At 48.0% G+C, this 17592-nt stretch overlaps 2 protein-coding genes; both read right to left on the bottom strand.

Moving 5' to 3' along the window:
* Positions 1-2983: 2983 nt before the first annotated feature.
* Positions 2984-6019, bottom strand: GSTUM_00009281001 (uncharacterized protein). XM_002840598.2 has 8 exons: positions 5961-6019; positions 5601-5807; positions 5249-5537; positions 5026-5188; positions 4535-4786; positions 3835-4418; positions 3249-3777; positions 2984-3167 (listed from the first exon to the last, which is right to left on the bottom strand). The coding sequence occupies exons 3-8, from the start codon at positions 5346-5348 to the stop codon at positions 3128-3130; spliced, it is 1668 nt and encodes a 555-aa protein (XP_002840644.1). The 5' UTR covers positions 5349-5537; positions 5601-5807; positions 5961-6019; the 3' UTR covers positions 2984-3127.
* Positions 6020-9272: 3253 nt separating this feature from the next.
* GSTUM_00009280001 (uncharacterized protein) lies at positions 9273-11267 on the bottom strand (the record flags this gene model as incomplete). XM_002840597.2 has 6 exons in its annotated part: positions 9273-9729; positions 9795-10066; positions 10127-10191; positions 10265-10711; positions 10787-10916; positions 10973-11267. The coding sequence occupies 6 exons, from the start codon at positions 11265-11267 to the stop codon at positions 9430-9432; spliced, it is 1509 nt and encodes a 502-aa protein (XP_002840643.1). The 3' UTR covers positions 9273-9429.
* Between the last annotated feature and the right edge of the window lie 6325 nt (positions 11268-17592).

The following is a 17592-nucleotide window of genomic DNA, read 5'->3' as shown; positions in this document are numbered from 1 at the left end:
TATCTCTGGTAAAAACGATGGAGTTGATTTAGCACGACTTTGCGATGAGATGGAGATGCGGGGGGTATTGTGTCTCAGCCACGCCGCAAAGCCTCGAAGGTGCCCCCGAACCTGTGACGTCACCTCTCTCTGTGAGGGCGCTTGACCGACCTACCGGTACTAGTACTCGAGTACTGTACTCCGGTTTATGCACCGTAAACTGCTATGTTCAGTAGCTCATCCAATAATACGACTGAATTGGCAAAAAAGAAAAAGAAAAACAAGGCCCCCTATGCAAAAATAACCGCAACGCTTTAACGGAAAACACGAGGTCAACGAACAGGCTGCCCACTCGTTGGCATACGGTAAATTTAGTGCCAGAACAAAATGTCACTAGAGGCCACTAAATATCACAATACATCACTCGTTAGGAGCGCATCACCGCTTTTAAAATATTATGATACCCTTGCATCCATTTGCACTCAACAGCAGTGTAGAGCATGAAAGCCGATCTGTCTATTTCGGTTCCAGTAGTCTACCCATAGCAAGTTTCCCCATCCCTTCACTTTAGAGTGTATACTCTCCGGGGGAAATGCATCCGAGAGGGTCAACGCAATTCCCGACCTCGTACAAAATATGTTGGATATTTTGGTTTCAAATTCTTCCAAGATCTCAAATAGTCATCCACACAATCCCCTAAGGCAATCGGGGTAGTTAATATCTTTTTTGGTTGTTCTTGTCGGCGATACAGCAAGAGCCCTAGACATATGGTTTGCACTAGGTCATTTGTAGTATTTCCATGGGTCATCTGTTATGAATCACTGTCTATTGAATCGAACGTGATCCTCACGCCTTTGCAAACATTGGGAGGTTAGACCAAGCCTGATTCCTCTACCACCCTTGGCCCCAGATGCGCCTGGCGTGGCCGGGGTCACCGGCGCTCACAGTTTGTCCAATCATATCCTCGGATTGCTAACGCCTAAAGTTCATCCACCACCTAGTGGCCTGCCTTTGCTCTCCATTAACTTACACGTACACCAAAACGGGTGATGTTTCAACTGATACAAGAGCTCTTCAATGGTAAAATACTACTTGTACTATAGGAAACCCCAAGCCCCACTCGCCCCATGACAAAACACCCCACGCCCGCTATGGTATCTCATTATAAACCCCGAAACCTTACTTAATGCTAATACGTCAGGACATTCCCACACATCCGTTAACCCAGTCCCGGGCACCCTTCATCGGAGGATTGAAACCCTTTGTGTCCTGATACCAGCAGAACCCCCAACAACAGTTCTCCGTGGCGCAATTGGTTAGCGCGTTCGACTGTTAATCGAGAGGTTGGAAGTTCAAGCCTTCCCGGGGAAGTTTATTCTTTTCTTGCACCCAGCTACCCCCACCCCCCTCAGGGCCCTCTTATCCGGCCATTTCACAAGAATTTTAGAGAATAGGTTCGGGGGTCTCTTCCTCATCGCGGATAAGAGTTTGCCCTAACCTACCAAAACATTCTGCTAATCCAGAAGTTGTCCGAACTGAGCCAGCCCACCTATAACAGGAAAATTCCAGTGGGTGCCATATGATAAGCTGACAAGTAGAATTATTCCTTAGGTTGTCTACCGCAAGTGCTATCCGGGCTGCGAATTACCACCACCAAGCCACCTGAAAGCTGAGAAGTGCTCTGTTAACAGTCAAAGCTACAATCAGAAACTCGAAGCACTTGCTGCATGGCCCCAGCGCGGGCCCGCAAGAAGCCATATTCTGTCCAACGATCCATCGCAACACACGCTCTCTCCCACTCCACCCTTTCAACATCATCTCGAGAAATATTTTTAAATAAATTTACCAAGTATTACTTTCAGCTATGTACTTACATTTTTTATTTTTACTTCCACTACCATGATGGTGGGGTTGCTTGGAGAGCGTGGTTCCAATTGCTGCAGTTTTTTCTGGTGCGCTAGGTGCGCGGTTAATTTTGGCAAGGGACTATATAGACATTGGAGAATCGCCAAAGGGGCTTGTACAGTACTCCCTCTAAGGAATGGTCGGGGTACGAATATGATACCGAAAACATTAGAATTTGCTTCCCGACGCCGAGGAGCATCACTATTTCATTTTCCCACTGACAGACCCGATTGATTACTTTTGTCAAAAACCGGAAACATTCACGAGTGATGACACGTGACTCTCCATTTTCCCGACTCCTCGGAAACATTGAACCGCTCGACTCGCGGGAGATGTACGGGCGGGAGAATTGGAAACTCATCTTGGGATAACGAGATCGATAGCTACCCACCTTCCGCTAATGTTCCCGGAACCCCCAAAGTAGCCCGGTACTGTACTGTACAACTCCAGGAGGAATCTATTTATCATACAAATTCACACCCGCGTGAACTCCGAAACCCTCGGTGCACCTCCTAGGAGAACGAGATGCCCCCTCCCCTTCCCCGCGAAAATCACCACCGTACCCTCCTAACCAGTGGAACGCCCCGGGGCGGGAGAGGGGATACAAAGAAGGCTTTTCCCCGGGAAGGCTTAAACTTCCAAGTCGCTCAATTGAAAGTCGAGCGCGCTAACAATCTGGGCCGCGGGGAATCGGTGCCTGGATAACGGTTTTTTTTGGGGGGGGAGGGACACTCAGGGATTGTCATGCACGATCGGATCGCAGGAGAAAAAAAAAACCCCCGATTTCTAAAAAGTCTCTGCGGATATTACCATATTACTGTATATTTGTATGATAGCGTTTTTGAAGGCCTCTCAAACCCCAGCTCCGGCTATGGTTGAATCAATACCCCGTGTGTGTGTGAATGTGGGTGTGAGATGTTTCGGAAGATCTTGACTGATAGCAGATAGAGCGCTTGCGCACTGAGTTTGATTCTTTGCGCAGCATTTGGCCCTACCGCGCCGGTGATCCCCAGTCCTGGCAAACAGACTAGCCCAGCCTCATTACAGCCCTGGAACTAACTTAATCTTGCCTGTAGTGCGCAAGCTCTCCAATCACAGCTTTCTCGGCGAAATTGGCATCATGTCTATTCAAATCCACAATCTATCGGCAAGACCAGCTGAACAAAAACAGTCTCTCATAAACATACAGGTAAAAAGCGTATACAAAACCCAACGCAACCCCCCTCGCCAGTGATCCAATCAACTAACCGAAAATCTCATCCCAATATTTCATGAATTTATCCCTATTTATCATCATAATCAGCACGATACACAGTTTCGATAGTGAGGGAGGGGGGGAGCGAGGGGCTTTGGCGGCGACCTACCGGGGCGGCTTTGGAAAGTAATCCCTATCGTACTGATCTATCTCCTCCTTATCCTGTAATAAGTCTATGTCTTCGGACCTCCGCCACTTTGTCTTGTGTGTGATTTTCCAGCCGACAAATAGCGCTGGCACAATTATGATCATAGTGTATGAGAATAAGAAAGTGGGGATGTCCCAGTTCCCCGGGAGGAAGACAGTGTATCCGCCAACGAAGCACATGATCGTCGTAGCAGCGAAGGAGTACCAAGCGCAGTAGGGTTGTAAGAATCCCTTATGCGGTAGTGAGTCGCGCGGGATTCCTTGCGCCTTGAGTCCCTTCATGAACTTTATGAAAGTGAAGGTCATGAAGGAGAAGTTGATTAGTTGGGAGGCGGTAACGAGGTTAACAAACCATTGGAGGACTACGGCCGCACTGTTGGAGACTTGGAGGAACGATAGAAGGGCGATTGCTAAGACAACCGCTACGGAGTATATAGGCACACCGCTCTTTGTGCATCGTGCTAATACTCTAGGTGCCTTGCCTTCCAGCGCTAACACCCCCATAGATCGTTAGATAAGATAGGGATAGGATGTCACAAGCCACCCACCAAGCCCATATAGACTCCTGCTAGCGCAGTATACATATGAATTTCCCGCTGAGAATGCCGAGGTCAAAACCAGCGCATTAACAATATGTGGTAGAGTCGGGATCCGCAGGCGGTCCATCGCAATTACATACGGCGAAGCAGCCGCTCCTGGCTTCCCTTCCCTAAACGCAGCAGCTAGAGCAGGGTCGTTGTATGGGACGACAATTCCGACAGCCAAAGAGCCCATAACGAAGAAGAAGGTAAGACGGTAAAAGATTGCCTTAAAGGCTCTCGGGAGAACAACTCTCGGGTTTTCCGCTTCTCCTGCTGCCATGGATACATAGTCTGGACCGGCAATGGTGAAGGATGCCTGGATGAGACATGCGAGGAAACCGAGAAAGCGACCTAAATCACCAGTCTTGATATTCTCTGCAAATGGTCCAGGGTCCCTCCAATACCGAAATCCGTAACGATCCCCTAGCGGGTTTCCGCCCAACATGGTCACAAAGGTAAATGCGATTAAGCCGAGGATAAGGATGACCTTTCCGAGGGCTAACCAAAACTCAGATTCACCGTACCATGAAACGCCGAATATGTTGATGATTCTGTCGTAGAACAGCGGTCCGTTACGGTTCACCTTTTAGTAGACCTTTCATTGTGGAACGGGGAGGGGGGTCCGCTGGGAAAATCTTCCGGATAAATACAGTTCGGGAGAACTCACGCATAGCAGAACAGAACAACGGCGATAACGATTCCCACATGAATCTCATCGGTCCAATAGTGGATAATAACGTTGCAAGCAACTATTTCGAATGGCACAAGGGCCGCTTGATAGACGAAAAAGTTGTACCCGGCAGCGAAACCAAAAGCATCATCCACGAAACGACCAGCAAAACGAATAAATGGTGAGGATATCGGCAAATAAGTGACCATTTCTGACATGGAATTGTTGACGCCTAGAATCACTGTACACCTAATTCTTGCGTAAAAATGTGAGAACCACATTTCACGATCCGAGCCTGGCTAGATTGCCCGCCCCTTTCAAAAGATCCAATTCGATCCCAACGGATGGGTCTCTCGTAGAATTTTTCGCCAGGAAGCCTGTTCAGGGGTAAGGGGAAACATGGGTCATTTGCAGAGCGATTCCACGATAACACCACGTTCAAAACCGACGGGTGGATAGGTGGGTAGGCAGACAAATAAATAACGTACCAAAATGTGAAGGCAATAAACAAACTTGCCGGTCCACCCTGCATCAGTCCTCTCCCAATAGAGACATAGAGAGCCGTTCCGATGGTCCCCCCAATACCAATCAATTGAATATGCCTTGGTCTGAGTTTTCTATGGGTATGATCAAAAGTCGGTGGTGGCGACCCTGTTTCTTCTTCAGCATCATAGATAAAGGGCCGCTCGTCCTCTCCCTCAGTGTCCATACGCTCACTAATGGAGCTGCGCGTAGAAGAACTCTCGCCCGTGAGCCGCTGCTCTGGCATCGAGGTGCAATCTCCAGGGCTAAAAGAGGATGAAGATGCCATTTTCGCGAGTGAGAGAGGTGAGAGTGTCGTAAGTAGGTAAGGGGGTGAAAGGATGGGTAGTGTTATCAAAAATCAGAAACCCTACTCGAGCAGGTTCTCAGGACGTTGTAAGCGAAGCAGCGGAGTATGAGCCCCGATTTAAGTTACGATAGCACAAAGCTAAGGCCAGAGGCTCAAGCGGGGGGGACACTATCATCATCACATGTCAGCCCTAACACGGGGGAGGAGACAACGAACAGTGGGACGGCGAACAAATGCCGGTACCGGTACTCAAGTACTCGTTACTGTATCATACGCCAAAAAATGCGGTGGCAAAAACATGAAATCTGGTGCTTGAGTGCCGGTACAAGTATGATGGGGCTGTTCTTCGTCCCCCCCCCTGTTTATTATACTCGAGCGCCGACAATCTCCTCCATCCCTTGGGCCGTCTGAGACAGTAAAATTCGCGCCCAGGCACACCTAACCCAGGTCAGTCGACCGCCAACAATTTCGGGTCTCATGATGAATTCCTTAGCGATCCTTAGTTGCCAGAACAGGATCATCCCTCGGGGAGGTGAAACAACGAAATTCAGTGGAGCCAAGAATTGCGCAGGGGTGGGGTCCAAGACATACAATGAATAAGCAGCCTCATCGAGAGTTGAACCCAGAGAGTGACTTCAGCGATACCGCTGGGTCTAAGGTATCGTACTCGAGTACTCGGGTACCGGTAAGTCAGTCTACTGCACCGGTACGAGCACTAGTACTTGTACAGTACTTGGCAACCAACCCCCGATCCCATTCCCCGCCGATGGCGCAATTTCTTGGCTGCACCGAGTTCCGTCGTTTCACTCCTCTACTCTAGTAAGGGAGACCGGTAGCGTGCCTGATCACGAATTTTAAAGCTTTAGACCGCCCAATGGATACAAGTACCCGATATGTACTGTACCGGTATTTCCTTTCAATCCCCGTGGACTTATGTCCTGGGATAAGTACAACACCCGTATCAAACCGGTACAATAACGCCCGAAGAAGCCGTGCGAAGGCCCCACGCTTAACCCCACACAGCAGATGGTTCCCATTTTCGATAGGGCGAGTGCTGCCAAGCTGTCTGAGCTGGAGTACGTCGTTTCACCCCCATAATACGACCAGCAAGCCATTCTGCAAGGGTATTTTAGGGGGGTTGAGAAATACAGTAGCCATCTATCGAGTCAGTAATAATCTGGTAATTGTGGGGCGGACTCGAACTTGTCCAAGAAATCGTTAGGATACGAGTAGACTAACCTTATCGTAGCAATGAAATCCCTGTCGCAGATGCGCCCCGGCCCACTGTCTTGTTTGGAAATGATGGATTAATTCCTCGGGGTCACAAATTCCATTGGCCGAGTCACAGTTGAGTGACCGAAACCATACTTTCATGAGCTTAGTTCCTAAGGGTCGGAATCAAAAAAAATGCCCACTAAAAGGTCATGAAACCAGTGAACAAACAAAGAGATGCGATCCCAGACAAGCATGGTGGTATACAGTACAGTACCAGTACTCGAGACTGGTACAGGTATGATACCGCTGCTAACCCTAGAAAACCTAGACATCAAGATGAGAACACCGTTAACTGAAACATTTGGTATCATATCATACCTTCCAGGAGCGCCAGACCCATCAACGAGAAAATTCAACCAATATCGTATCATATAAATCTATGATACGGTGCTGTAGAACGAGTAGGTAAATGCAACAATCTAGAAGACTCAGTAGGACCTGCTGCGCTCCTTTCTCCCTTGGACCCTATCCCCTCCCTCCTGTCGACCACAAAGCATATGATACCTGCAAGGCCGGACGGAATGGGGAGAAGAGGCAAAAAGTAAAGGGCGAAAACAGGGTCAAAAATATCTCTGTCTTGATGGAGGGTTCAAAAGAGAGCTCCTTGCGAGATCTCCACATCACCTAGAGATGGGTATTATTTGGAGCGTTTTCGCAGCCGACCTAGATGGGATTTATGAGTGACGCTGTGAGAGGTTGTCGCTCACATCTGGAGTCCATAACACCGACGAATATCGTGCTTCTTGAACCCTACCATTTCGAGGGGCCATGCGGTGACCGGTTCCCAAGTGTGATATCTCGCAACCACTCTTGTTAAAATTATGCTTAAGGAGTGCGACTGCTGGGCCATACCCTGATGAAAGCAAAAAATATATGTGGTATGAGTTGGTATTTAAGGTCCCCAATTCCAGGTCTGGTATGATATGATACGATATCGTGGCTTTTACACCTTGACCCGGTGGCCACACCCCGCTATTAGCCCGTGCCAAAACCACCCGAGTCTGCGCAAACTCTCTCTTGGGCAGCAGGTGCAAGACTACAAATAAAGCAACTCCCTCGAGACCCCATTGAGCACGCGCTAGTATCTTGTAGGTCGCTTGGGATTTTCGCACTGGATAGGCAAGGCGCGTGAGTCTGGGATACCGATAATACAATAGACATCCAACTATTGAGGATCTGATGCAGGACGAGTGGCTTCAATTAGACCTAGCCCGCATACCTTAAAATCATACTATGTCACTCGTGCTCAAATTATTCTTTTTACTCCTATCGATGCAGGTGGTCTTAGATCTCCGTTGCCCCGTACTCCACTCGAGAATGCCAGTCTTTCTGGATTCGTCGGCCACGCCCGGTGATATTGTAGCTTACTCTACCATCTCATTCTACACCCCTCTTGTGCAGTTGCCATTAACCGAGTTCTTGCCTGGCCGAGTCCTCCTGCAGGCGTCCCACACCAAAAACGAGTTTTTTTTTCCAAGGAGGAGGGTGAGCCCACCACGGGCGGCACTCTCGCAGCTCTCCTACCAGTAGAGTATAGCATTCGGTGCAAAACATTACCCTCATACCATCAGTGGCCGAGAGACTTCAAGAAAACACTTCAGCAGTGCAAAAGACAAGTATTTTGGTATTAAAGTCTTCATGGCTTAGTTGGTTAAAGCGTCGGTCTCATATCTTCTAGATGTGACTCATTTTCAGAGTGGGATATCCGAAGGTCGCGAGTTCGACTCTCGCTGAGGACATATACTTTTTAGCTACAAATGACTTGCGATTTTTTAAAAATTGCTAGCCCCGGGAGAGAGTTATACAGCCCCCCCCCCGCGCACCGGCGGCGGGTAGATAATATCTGCGGAGTAGATTTTGTTCCTAGAGAAAATATATATAACTCCACGGAGGATGGTTCTGATGCCGAGTGATTATATTCCGAACGTAATTTATTTGTGACGATGTAATATCGACTCCACTGGCTATTGCACACACCACTTGCAGCCCATAGCCTAAGCGCAAGTGGAGTACGAGGATATCGATAAGTGGAAAAGAAGTGGTTGTGGTTGTGGATGGGATCGCGTCTAACCTCTCAAGTCGAGCGTTTTGAGTATAGTAGCCAAATACCGATACTCTACACTTGTGGGTTTTTAAATGCTACTTGCACGCTTTCATCTGATACCTCTAGGTTGTAGCGTATTTTGAAACCGAGCTCTTGCCTTTGCCGATCCATAATGTTAGGAACGAAAAAAAAATAGCATTTCTTGAGCTTATTATGGGGCTTACCAGCCATATAGAACTACTCGAGTTCAGTGCTGTAGTCTCGTTCTTTCGCAACTGGTTCCTTACACGGTTAGTTACTTTACCGTACTTCCTTCCTTGCCCCTCTCGTCGTTGGACCGTCATTTCTTTTTTCTCATCTCTTCAGCATTTGCTCTTTCAACATTAACTCCACACCCTATTAACTATGGTATGCCTCCTTTTTTCATTCCAAACTCGTTTTCTCTTGCTTCTCTTGCTTCTCCTTGCCTCTCATATGATATTATAGGGCCGATCTTGGCCTTTGCTTTGTTTCTTGTTTGTGTTCCTTCCCTTATCCCTCCTGGATCGGGGATATAAACCTACAGGAGTCCATGTATCATATCATAATCGAAAATCAATTTATCTCTCTCTCTCTCTCGTACTCACTAATGGAGTTTCCGAGTGATACCCTATGAATAATCCAAACATCAACATCAACATCAAACCTCCAAAACAATTTAAAATAATATCAAGACCTCTATCAAATCCAAAAAAAAAACCCCTACTCCTCGTCTGGAACCCCGTTTACCCTTTTATCTTCCGCTTCCTCCTCTACGCATCTTCTACACACGCATTTGCCGCCAAGGCTGCCGAAGGCATCCCGCTGACGGTCTTTGTATTCCATCCGCACGTCACAGTAGTGCGTCCAGCACTCATCTCCCTTCTTGACTGCTACAATTGGGGCCGCAGATTCAGAGGGTTTCTTATGTCGACTGAAGCCGGTGAACTTGACCTCGCTCTCACATTCCCAGGTCACAGTTGGCTCGCAGGAGTGGTTGAACATGGAGTAAAGAGCATGGACCTGGCAATGGCAAGTTAGTCGCGGGCGGAATGATCTGGAAGTGGTGGGGGAAGGGTGGTGCATACAGCTGCAAGTTCGGTTCTTCTAGTCTTCGAACTGATCCGCGCGCTAGCGACGGATATAAACTTTGCCCTGACAGTCTGCATAACCCACAGGTCGAAGAAGTCAAGGTACTTCGGGTCGAATATGTCCACGTCCATTTCCTGGAGCATCTGTATAGGCTGGAGGACCTGATGGGTAAAGTTGAATGGTAGGGCAATAGCCGGAATGTGTTTTAGTGGTGGGCGGGAGACGCCGTATAGGTATTTCACATCGGGCAGTGCAAGGGGATGGACATCTAGGGTGAGAGCCATAGCGAATGTCTTTAGAAGAAGCAGTGAGTACGCAGAATTGGAACTTGCCGTAGCGTTAACATCGCGATACAGCCACGTAAAGTCCCTCCCGCAGAGCGCGGGATGATAACTATTTCGCCAAGAAAAATCAGATTCTGGGAACATCGAATGCCCTTATCCGGTCGCGGAATACCTCTAATCACCTTTTGAACGCCTTCTGCCTGCACTCTTCCGAGCACCACATAACGCCGCTGTCTTCGTCCCCCTCCCAACAGTCGTCGCAGACTTCATACTGATCCGGCAGATTCCCACCGCAGTACTCGCACAGGCTAGAATTCTCAGGATCAGCAACGACCGTTAGAGGGGATGCCTCGCTGAAGAAGGTCTCGCCTAGGAATATATCCTCCTTGGCATAGACTCCCAGATGCTTATCCGAGGATCTATCACCGTCACCGGCAAACGACAGATCTCTCTGCAGGACTGGCAAGTCAACGACTTTGAGCTCGGCTTTTGCAGAGCACTTAGCCATCGCGGCATTGAGCACTTCCAAAGTTTTGTCGGAGAAGCGGTCCGGCTCCATGTTGTTCCAGGGGTAAACTTCTCTTCTCCATTCCCCCTCACGGAGGGTCGCCTCTTTTCTGGGGGTGTGGCTTTATTTTGTTAGCCTTTCGCCAGGGCCTGCTTGGGGGAACCCACTTAGGGAGAATTATGGGGCGGTCACCTACCCCGGGACTTCGAAATTGAATTCTGGATATCGTTTTGTTCCGATTTCTTCGTATCTCATGGAGTCTTCATGGCAGTCAATTTCTCGGAGCGCTATGCTGAGGCAGGAGAAGGTCTTCGCTTCCATTTCCGCTGCCAATATCACCAATAAGCAACATCTTCGTAAAGGGGGCGATGCAATTCCCAACCTATCTCTGGGGTAATCTCCTCGTCGCACTCTCTGGCCATGTCAACGAGCAGTAAAGCCCTGTAGGCATCTCCCGCCGCCAGGTCCGGAAATGCCAGCCTCAAATGAGCTAGCGATCGCTCCAGATATGCAAGGATACTGTGGGGCTCGAGCATCAGGACTTCGGTGTAAAGTTTTCGGGCACGAACACATTCTCCTTTCAAAGTTGCTGATCTGGCCTGCTCAAGCAAGGAGTCTGAGCTCCGCGACTCAGGGTACGCGCCCGCGAGGGCTGCGTCGGAATCGCGCATATGCATCTTGAGGGGATATCTGGGGTTTTTGGTCAGGGGTGGAAGAAGAGGGTGGTGGAGGGTAATCGCGTTGAATTTAACACCCCACAATTTGAGGCTCTTCCGCTTGCACGAAACTACCGGTATTCTGCCCCTGGTATTCATCATACTCCAGCACAGTGCTGGTGCACGGGTAGCGCAAGTCCAAGTGTGATTATCGTAAAAAAAAAAACCTAACACATAGTCTAATATACTATACTCGAGTACTCGAGCACAGAACAACCAAAAACGAGCGAGCAATAAAAATGCATCTCCTGTCAAGAAGCCTTAGAGAAATGGGAGAAATATGTTCCTGAGTAATTAGGATATTGAAAACCGATCTTTCAACCTCAGACTCCCGACAAATTCTCTTGTTCTGTTGATATCTTAGGTTTTACCAGAGTTTCCGGAACACCTAGTTTAGATTATTGCTCTGGCTTTCTCGAGAGCGGCATCATTTGGCCGAGCTGTCTAGACGGCCTCCTAGTGTCAAGAAAAAAACAGCAAAAAACAACTTCCCCGGGAAGGCTTGAACTTCCAACCTCTCGATTAACAGTCGAACGCGCTAACCAATTGCGCCACGGAGAATTGATGCTTACAAAGTTATAAATATCCACATGGTCTACACTTCCCATGGTTTGCCCGAAGCTGTGTGACGGTAATTTCTCTCTTGCCCCGCATGATCTCCCTCTGCAGCGGACCGTAGCAGCGTCCGAGGGATGTCAACCGAAATACCGTAAAAACTCCTGAAATCCACTCTCACCGCCGACCTTTCTGAGTCAATAGCTCCTGGGAGGGACTAGCATTTTCTCGACAATATAAGATCTGCCTACTGATGTGTTGAATCTCATTAACCTGCACCGTAAAAACTCGAATAGAAGATAGATGGGCTAGGATGTTGGAATCCTTCTTTTACAAGTGGAGGTAACTATAGTACTGGTGCGGTAAAATGTCCTGGCATATTTATCTCCTGTTCGAGTCTTTACGGTGTTCGCGGCCTACTAAATTAGACCTGCCGCGGGCTGATGGGGTGATGATATACCGTAATGGATTATAAGAGCTTTTACGGTAAATGGCGAAATCGAGTGCCTTATCTCACGTGTAGACTAAACTCATCCCAAATCGCCTGTGATTAGCGTCATCTTGCAATGCTTATTCAAGGAGCTCGTACTCTCAGTGGTGCGGAGTGGAATGGCCAAGGCTCTCAGGGAACAAGGGTATTGGGAAGACATTTGAGTTCGACAGTACAAATGATACCCTCCGAGCTACGAGAATTGATTAAGTTAATGCTAGTAGTCGAGATATTGGGAGTGAGTTCATATCCGGTGGCGGGGTGATTTCACCATGGCCCCGCTACAAAGATGCTTTCCTCCGCCATCCGAAGGCACCAAAATGGAGGATTATTTGGAGCCGTCAAACCCTCCACCAATCAGCCTCATGCTTCCACGAGCATGGGAACATTAGTTCCAGGGTCAAATCATCAGAAAGAGAAATATTTTTCCAGAGCTCAAACTCCAAAACAGGGATCCCCGCGCAGAACCATTCAAAAACGTTCCGTTGGCCAAAATGTCTGCTTGCCATGACTAGATCACCTTTCTGCCCAATCGCCAACGTGGGCGAATCCTCAGAGAAACTAATTTTTATTCCCGCCGCGCGAGCAGACTTTTTGTGACAGGACCTCAAATACTTCCGGGCACCATCCCAAGAAATCCAGCCCTCCCCGCACCACCAGGTCGAAATTTCTCACAAACCCCCACCCTGCCTGACACTTCTACCCACAAGTCCACCCGCTGAAAGAGAAAACAATAAATTTTGTTACACCACCATCCCGAAACCAGAGGATGAGATGGTTCAAAGGAAACCGAAGAAGGAAGGAACAGAAGCGAAAAAGCCAAAATCGTCGATTCAGATTCCGATCCTAGTCTTACGCCAATGTCTCCTCTTTGCGTTGTACCTGCGCCATGGGAAAGAGTAACCAAGTTAGCGAAATATGCAAACAACCGTAAAACGAGCGGAACGGGGCGGGAGGGAAGTGGTAGTTACCGGATGGTGTTTCCGGTTCGGAGACGAATCCACTGGGGAATTGGGCGGTTTTGCTTCTGAGCTTTGGCAAGCTTTTGCTTGGTGCGGAAGGATTTTTGGCTCTGTTTCTCGCGGAGAGAAAAGTCAGTATCATCGTCGACTAACCGAATTATAGTGGAGGCGATAAAAAATGGGGCATACATACAGGCATGGCTATGCTTTTCGGTTGTCTCTTGCTCTGTCGTCGTGTTGGATTTCGTTGTGGTTGTTGACTGTGGTGGAGGCATAGTGAATTTGTCGATGTTATGATAATATGTGAGTGGTGCGTGCTAGGGTTGTGCCCTTCTGAAAGCAGTCAGGATCAAAAGAACACTTGGCGCAAACCACATGACTCTTAACAGATTGAACCCAAGCTACGCCACCTGCCACAACCCCCGCCACAAATTGAATTCATAGAGGCATCATACTGTACTGTACTCGAGTAATTATCAGGTCATTAGGAACGGTCAGCTGTCAGCATGTCCTGTCTCGTCTCATAGAAACAATATTTTGTCTTGATATCTGTTTTTTTTAACTTGTCGGCAATTTGGTGTGCCCCTAATTACCCGATGTTTACAGTATAATACTGTGGTTCATACTACTATGATACCACAAAAAAGGAATTCCTACATTTTGTCCCCAAACAATTGTTCTGTCAGCATGGATTGTCCCAACCCTAGGCTAGACACCTGTTTTTTAGGTGCCGGCAATTGGGGGGTGTCCCTAATGACCTGATGATTAGAGTATCATAATATGATGCCGGTAGAGGGATTTCGGAGCAAGTACCAGTAGTTCGCCTAATTTTAACTTGTTGCAATGACAATAGGCCACATGTTTTTAGTGTTAGCGTCTCGCTTAAGAGATATCATAACATGCGTGAAGATTCCGAATTCTCTTGGTGGGGTATGATAATATTATGAACAATATCGTTTAACCCTACTCGAGCACAGGTAACTCATGTTGCAACAAGCAAACATCACAGATCCTGGATGAATCTATGGAATCCCTATTTCTTAAGCCCACTTGTTGCAACAGTAAACACCATTGTCACAGAGATAGTGATCCCTAACTTTGCGTTCCGAAATCGCTCTAGGAGAGTAGAATCCCGTTGTGCGGTCTGTCGTTTTGGGAGGCCTTGTGTTAGAAAGCTAGATATGCGGCTTGGACTACAGAAAACCTAGAGTATTACTGAGCTTATTCTATACTATTTTTTTTAACCCCCATCTCCAACAGGGTGAGATACCAAACTGTTTTAAGGACTTTCGAGGATAGGCTACTATACAAAAGTTTTGCTTTTGACGAAACCTACGAAACGGCCTACCATCTGTTCCCCCCCGGGTCTCTTTGGGCTAGCGGCATTTGCCCTTTCTCCTATTATCATGCACCGGGGTAGCAGTAGCACTACCGTATGATACAAGAACACCCACCCAGAGAAACCCAAAATCATTTTGGGTGGGGTTCAAGACTGCCCGGAGAGCGGAGAATAGGGTACTACCTATTTTTCCCACTTCCCAAACCTTCTATCTTTTGTGACAACATTTGCGGGAAGTGGCACCAGCGGTTTAAGGTAAGGCCGGGGCTTTCAAGAGAGATCTTGGGATCCTTTGGTGAGGGCAGAATAACTGAACACATTTTATCACTCGCCACTAGGATGCGGGGACTTCTTGCGATTATGGGATTGTTATCGACGAGTAAGGGAGGAATTGGGACTGAACAATTTCTCAATCGTCTATAGCACCCGCAGTGCCCCTATATAGGCTGTCCTTATTCGGAGTCTCATAAACCTCTGAACACCAGTCCAATAGCTCATGAGTCATGACGAGCTCCCAAATACTAGCCTGATTATGGTACCATATCCCGATATTCCAACGGGACTTGTTAGAGGCCCTACACGTGCCGGAGATTGAAGGAAAAGTGGCGTGGAAGGATATGTGGAGTAGCATAGATTGAAAGTAGGGGTGCTATATTCTTGATCGCTTGATAGATGCATGTGCCCAGGACCGCCCTGATGCACTTGCACCAATGGGGGATTTCTATATCCATCAAAATTACTAATATCTCCCGGGCCTTGACCCACCAGGTAGTATGGCAGGTAGCTAGGCATCTTCATAACTTCAATCACATTGAAATAATTCTTCTGACAGGCCTGGTTCAGAGGACATGACATCTGTGTAGTGGGATAGTATGTCGTGGCGGTTGGCTTATGCAACTTATGAGGCTTGGCGTGAGCAATGCGCATTAAAATCTGATTGATACATTGTGGGATTACATTTCCGGGTTAGGTTTAGAGTAATCTATGTAGCTCGATCCTTGGGGAAATCTCCATTGTGCTGAACTTTAACGCCTCCCCCAAGTTAGGATAACAACCTACCGTGGATCCTGTCTTGATGGCAAGCTTATCTGCGCCCCGGTTATCCGGCTGCCAACAGAAATACACTGAAAATACCAGGAACAGAGAATGTTGGCTCGAGTAAGCAAAGACAGTGCAAAGGGAAGTTCTCTTGATACACATCCAAGGGTCCGATATAACAAATTCTTTTGCTGTGGATGCCTCTTGAGGGAGCACCCTTAGAATACTGATGTGGTCGGTGGCCTCTAGATAGCCCCTCCGGGGGGCAACAGTTCTCATTCTAATTTGCTTTCTAGACGTGTTTATCCCCGAACTGGAGGTGCCAATTCTGCTTGAAACGATGCATAAGGGCTTCCTGGCTCAATACTGACAGAAATAAGGAGAGGGTCAGCGGGATCAATCTGATCAAACTTGGGTATAATACCAATACCCATGCGCCTGCCGACCGGGAAAGGCAAAGTGGCTGACTACCTTTACCCAACATAACCCGCAGTGGACGCTCGGAGCCTGTGGCGGCTGCCGCTCCTCTAGCAATGATAAATATGGACATAGTAGCTGGGCGCTGATGGCAGTGGTGGTAGTTGCGGCGGTGATCCAGGCGATGGGAATGATGACAGTGAGAGAGCGTGTCGGTGGCGATGGTGCCAGAGAGGATAGGAGAGGCCGGGTATGTAGGGGAGGAAGCACTATTGCGGTGGTACTTTAAAGTACTACAACTTTTGGGAGAGTGCGAGAAGTAGACACTTGGCTGTCTGGTTTTCGAATCTGCATGCAGCCGCGCGACAGTGAGGGATATGATATGATACTATGGATATAACTGTGAATCAACCACCAAAGAGTAGACAAAGAAACCCTTGAACAAAAAGCACCTGAAAAAAAAGCACCTGCATTTTTCAAGACCTGGCAGGAAATCAAGCCTATGGGGTAACGTTCGTCAAATATTTTCCAGGGAATAGATACATGTATCATACCCTCCACCCACGTTCAGGACGATAGCACAAAGTGGGATGGGATGAAACAGTCACAGTAGAATAGAAGTAGCTAAAAGAAATGCATGACCCCTTGCCACCTCCCCCAACCTTCCAGTGCCCAGCTAAACGCGTAGACGTTCAGCGACGCAGCGCCCTCTGGGCAAATACGTCAGTTAGCTATGATACTTGGTTCATTGGACGCGGGGCGAAGGGAGAAGGCTACAAAGCCTAATACGATAGTGAAGGCCGAGACAAGGTACGTTAGGATTGGTCGCACTCGAGTGAACCCAAACCCAGAGACAGAAATAAAGTTCAGCAAGACTAAAGTGATGTGGAATGCTAGGCTTTTTCGTTCGTGAGACCTGGGCAGCTTATGAATGAAACAGACAACGTTCTGGAGTTATGCTCCCACAGGCCCCGTGGAATATGTTCTCAGAGAGGCTCAATGATACACCTTTTCCCATAAATTAAACCAGCTCGAACCTATGGTGACTTCTCTTGAATCGGGTTCTCCACTTGGATGGGGTCCTGGGTGTGGATCTGAGAGAGGGGTCATTTCTGACATCTCCACTGCGAAAGCGAAGATACCAGCACCGGGTGCAATAGCCGGAGCATGATCTATGTTTGCGCTGAAACGGAAGTCTATTCCGGGTATATAACCCTCCATAGTTCAGTGTTAACAAGATACGGGGAAAACGTGAAACGAAGAAAGGGGACCCTCAGGAGAGAAATCTCAAGAAAAAATAATATAATTTGTGGGGGAAGATGGGAGTCATGGGTTTCTTTTTTTCTCCTTAGCAAAGCGGCATCTAAGTGAGTGTAAATTGTGCCCGAGGGTCCTAGAAGTCGTCCCGTAACATCAGAAAGAGGGCACTAAACAAAGGCCTCATCACACTGAATTATGTATTGGAAAATGCTAATCTAGAGCGGC

Source organism: Tuber melanosporum, assembly GCF_000151645.1.
Source record: "Tuber melanosporum whole genome shotgun sequence assembly, scaffold_55, strain Mel28".
NCBI classification, from domain to species: domain Eukaryota; kingdom Fungi; phylum Ascomycota; class Pezizomycetes; order Pezizales; family Tuberaceae; genus Tuber; species Tuber melanosporum.
This window is presented reverse-complemented; position numbering and strand designations above follow the sequence as displayed.

Excerpts from the sequence above, each read along its gene's own strand:
- GSTUM_00009281001 (XM_002840598.2), bottom strand. The coding sequence starts at position 5,348 with ATGGCATCTTCATCCTCTTTTAGCCCTGGAGATTGCACCTCGATGCCA. Across the intron at positions 4,787-5,025 it reads TTTATTGCCTTCACATTTTG|GTGTACAGTGATTCTAGGCG; the intron begins GTACGTTATTTA and ends CGCAAGAATTAG. Across the intron at positions 3,168-3,248 it reads TACTTTCCAAAGCCGCCCCG|GGATAAATTCATGAAATATT; the intron begins GTAGGTCGCCGC and ends GATGATAAATAG.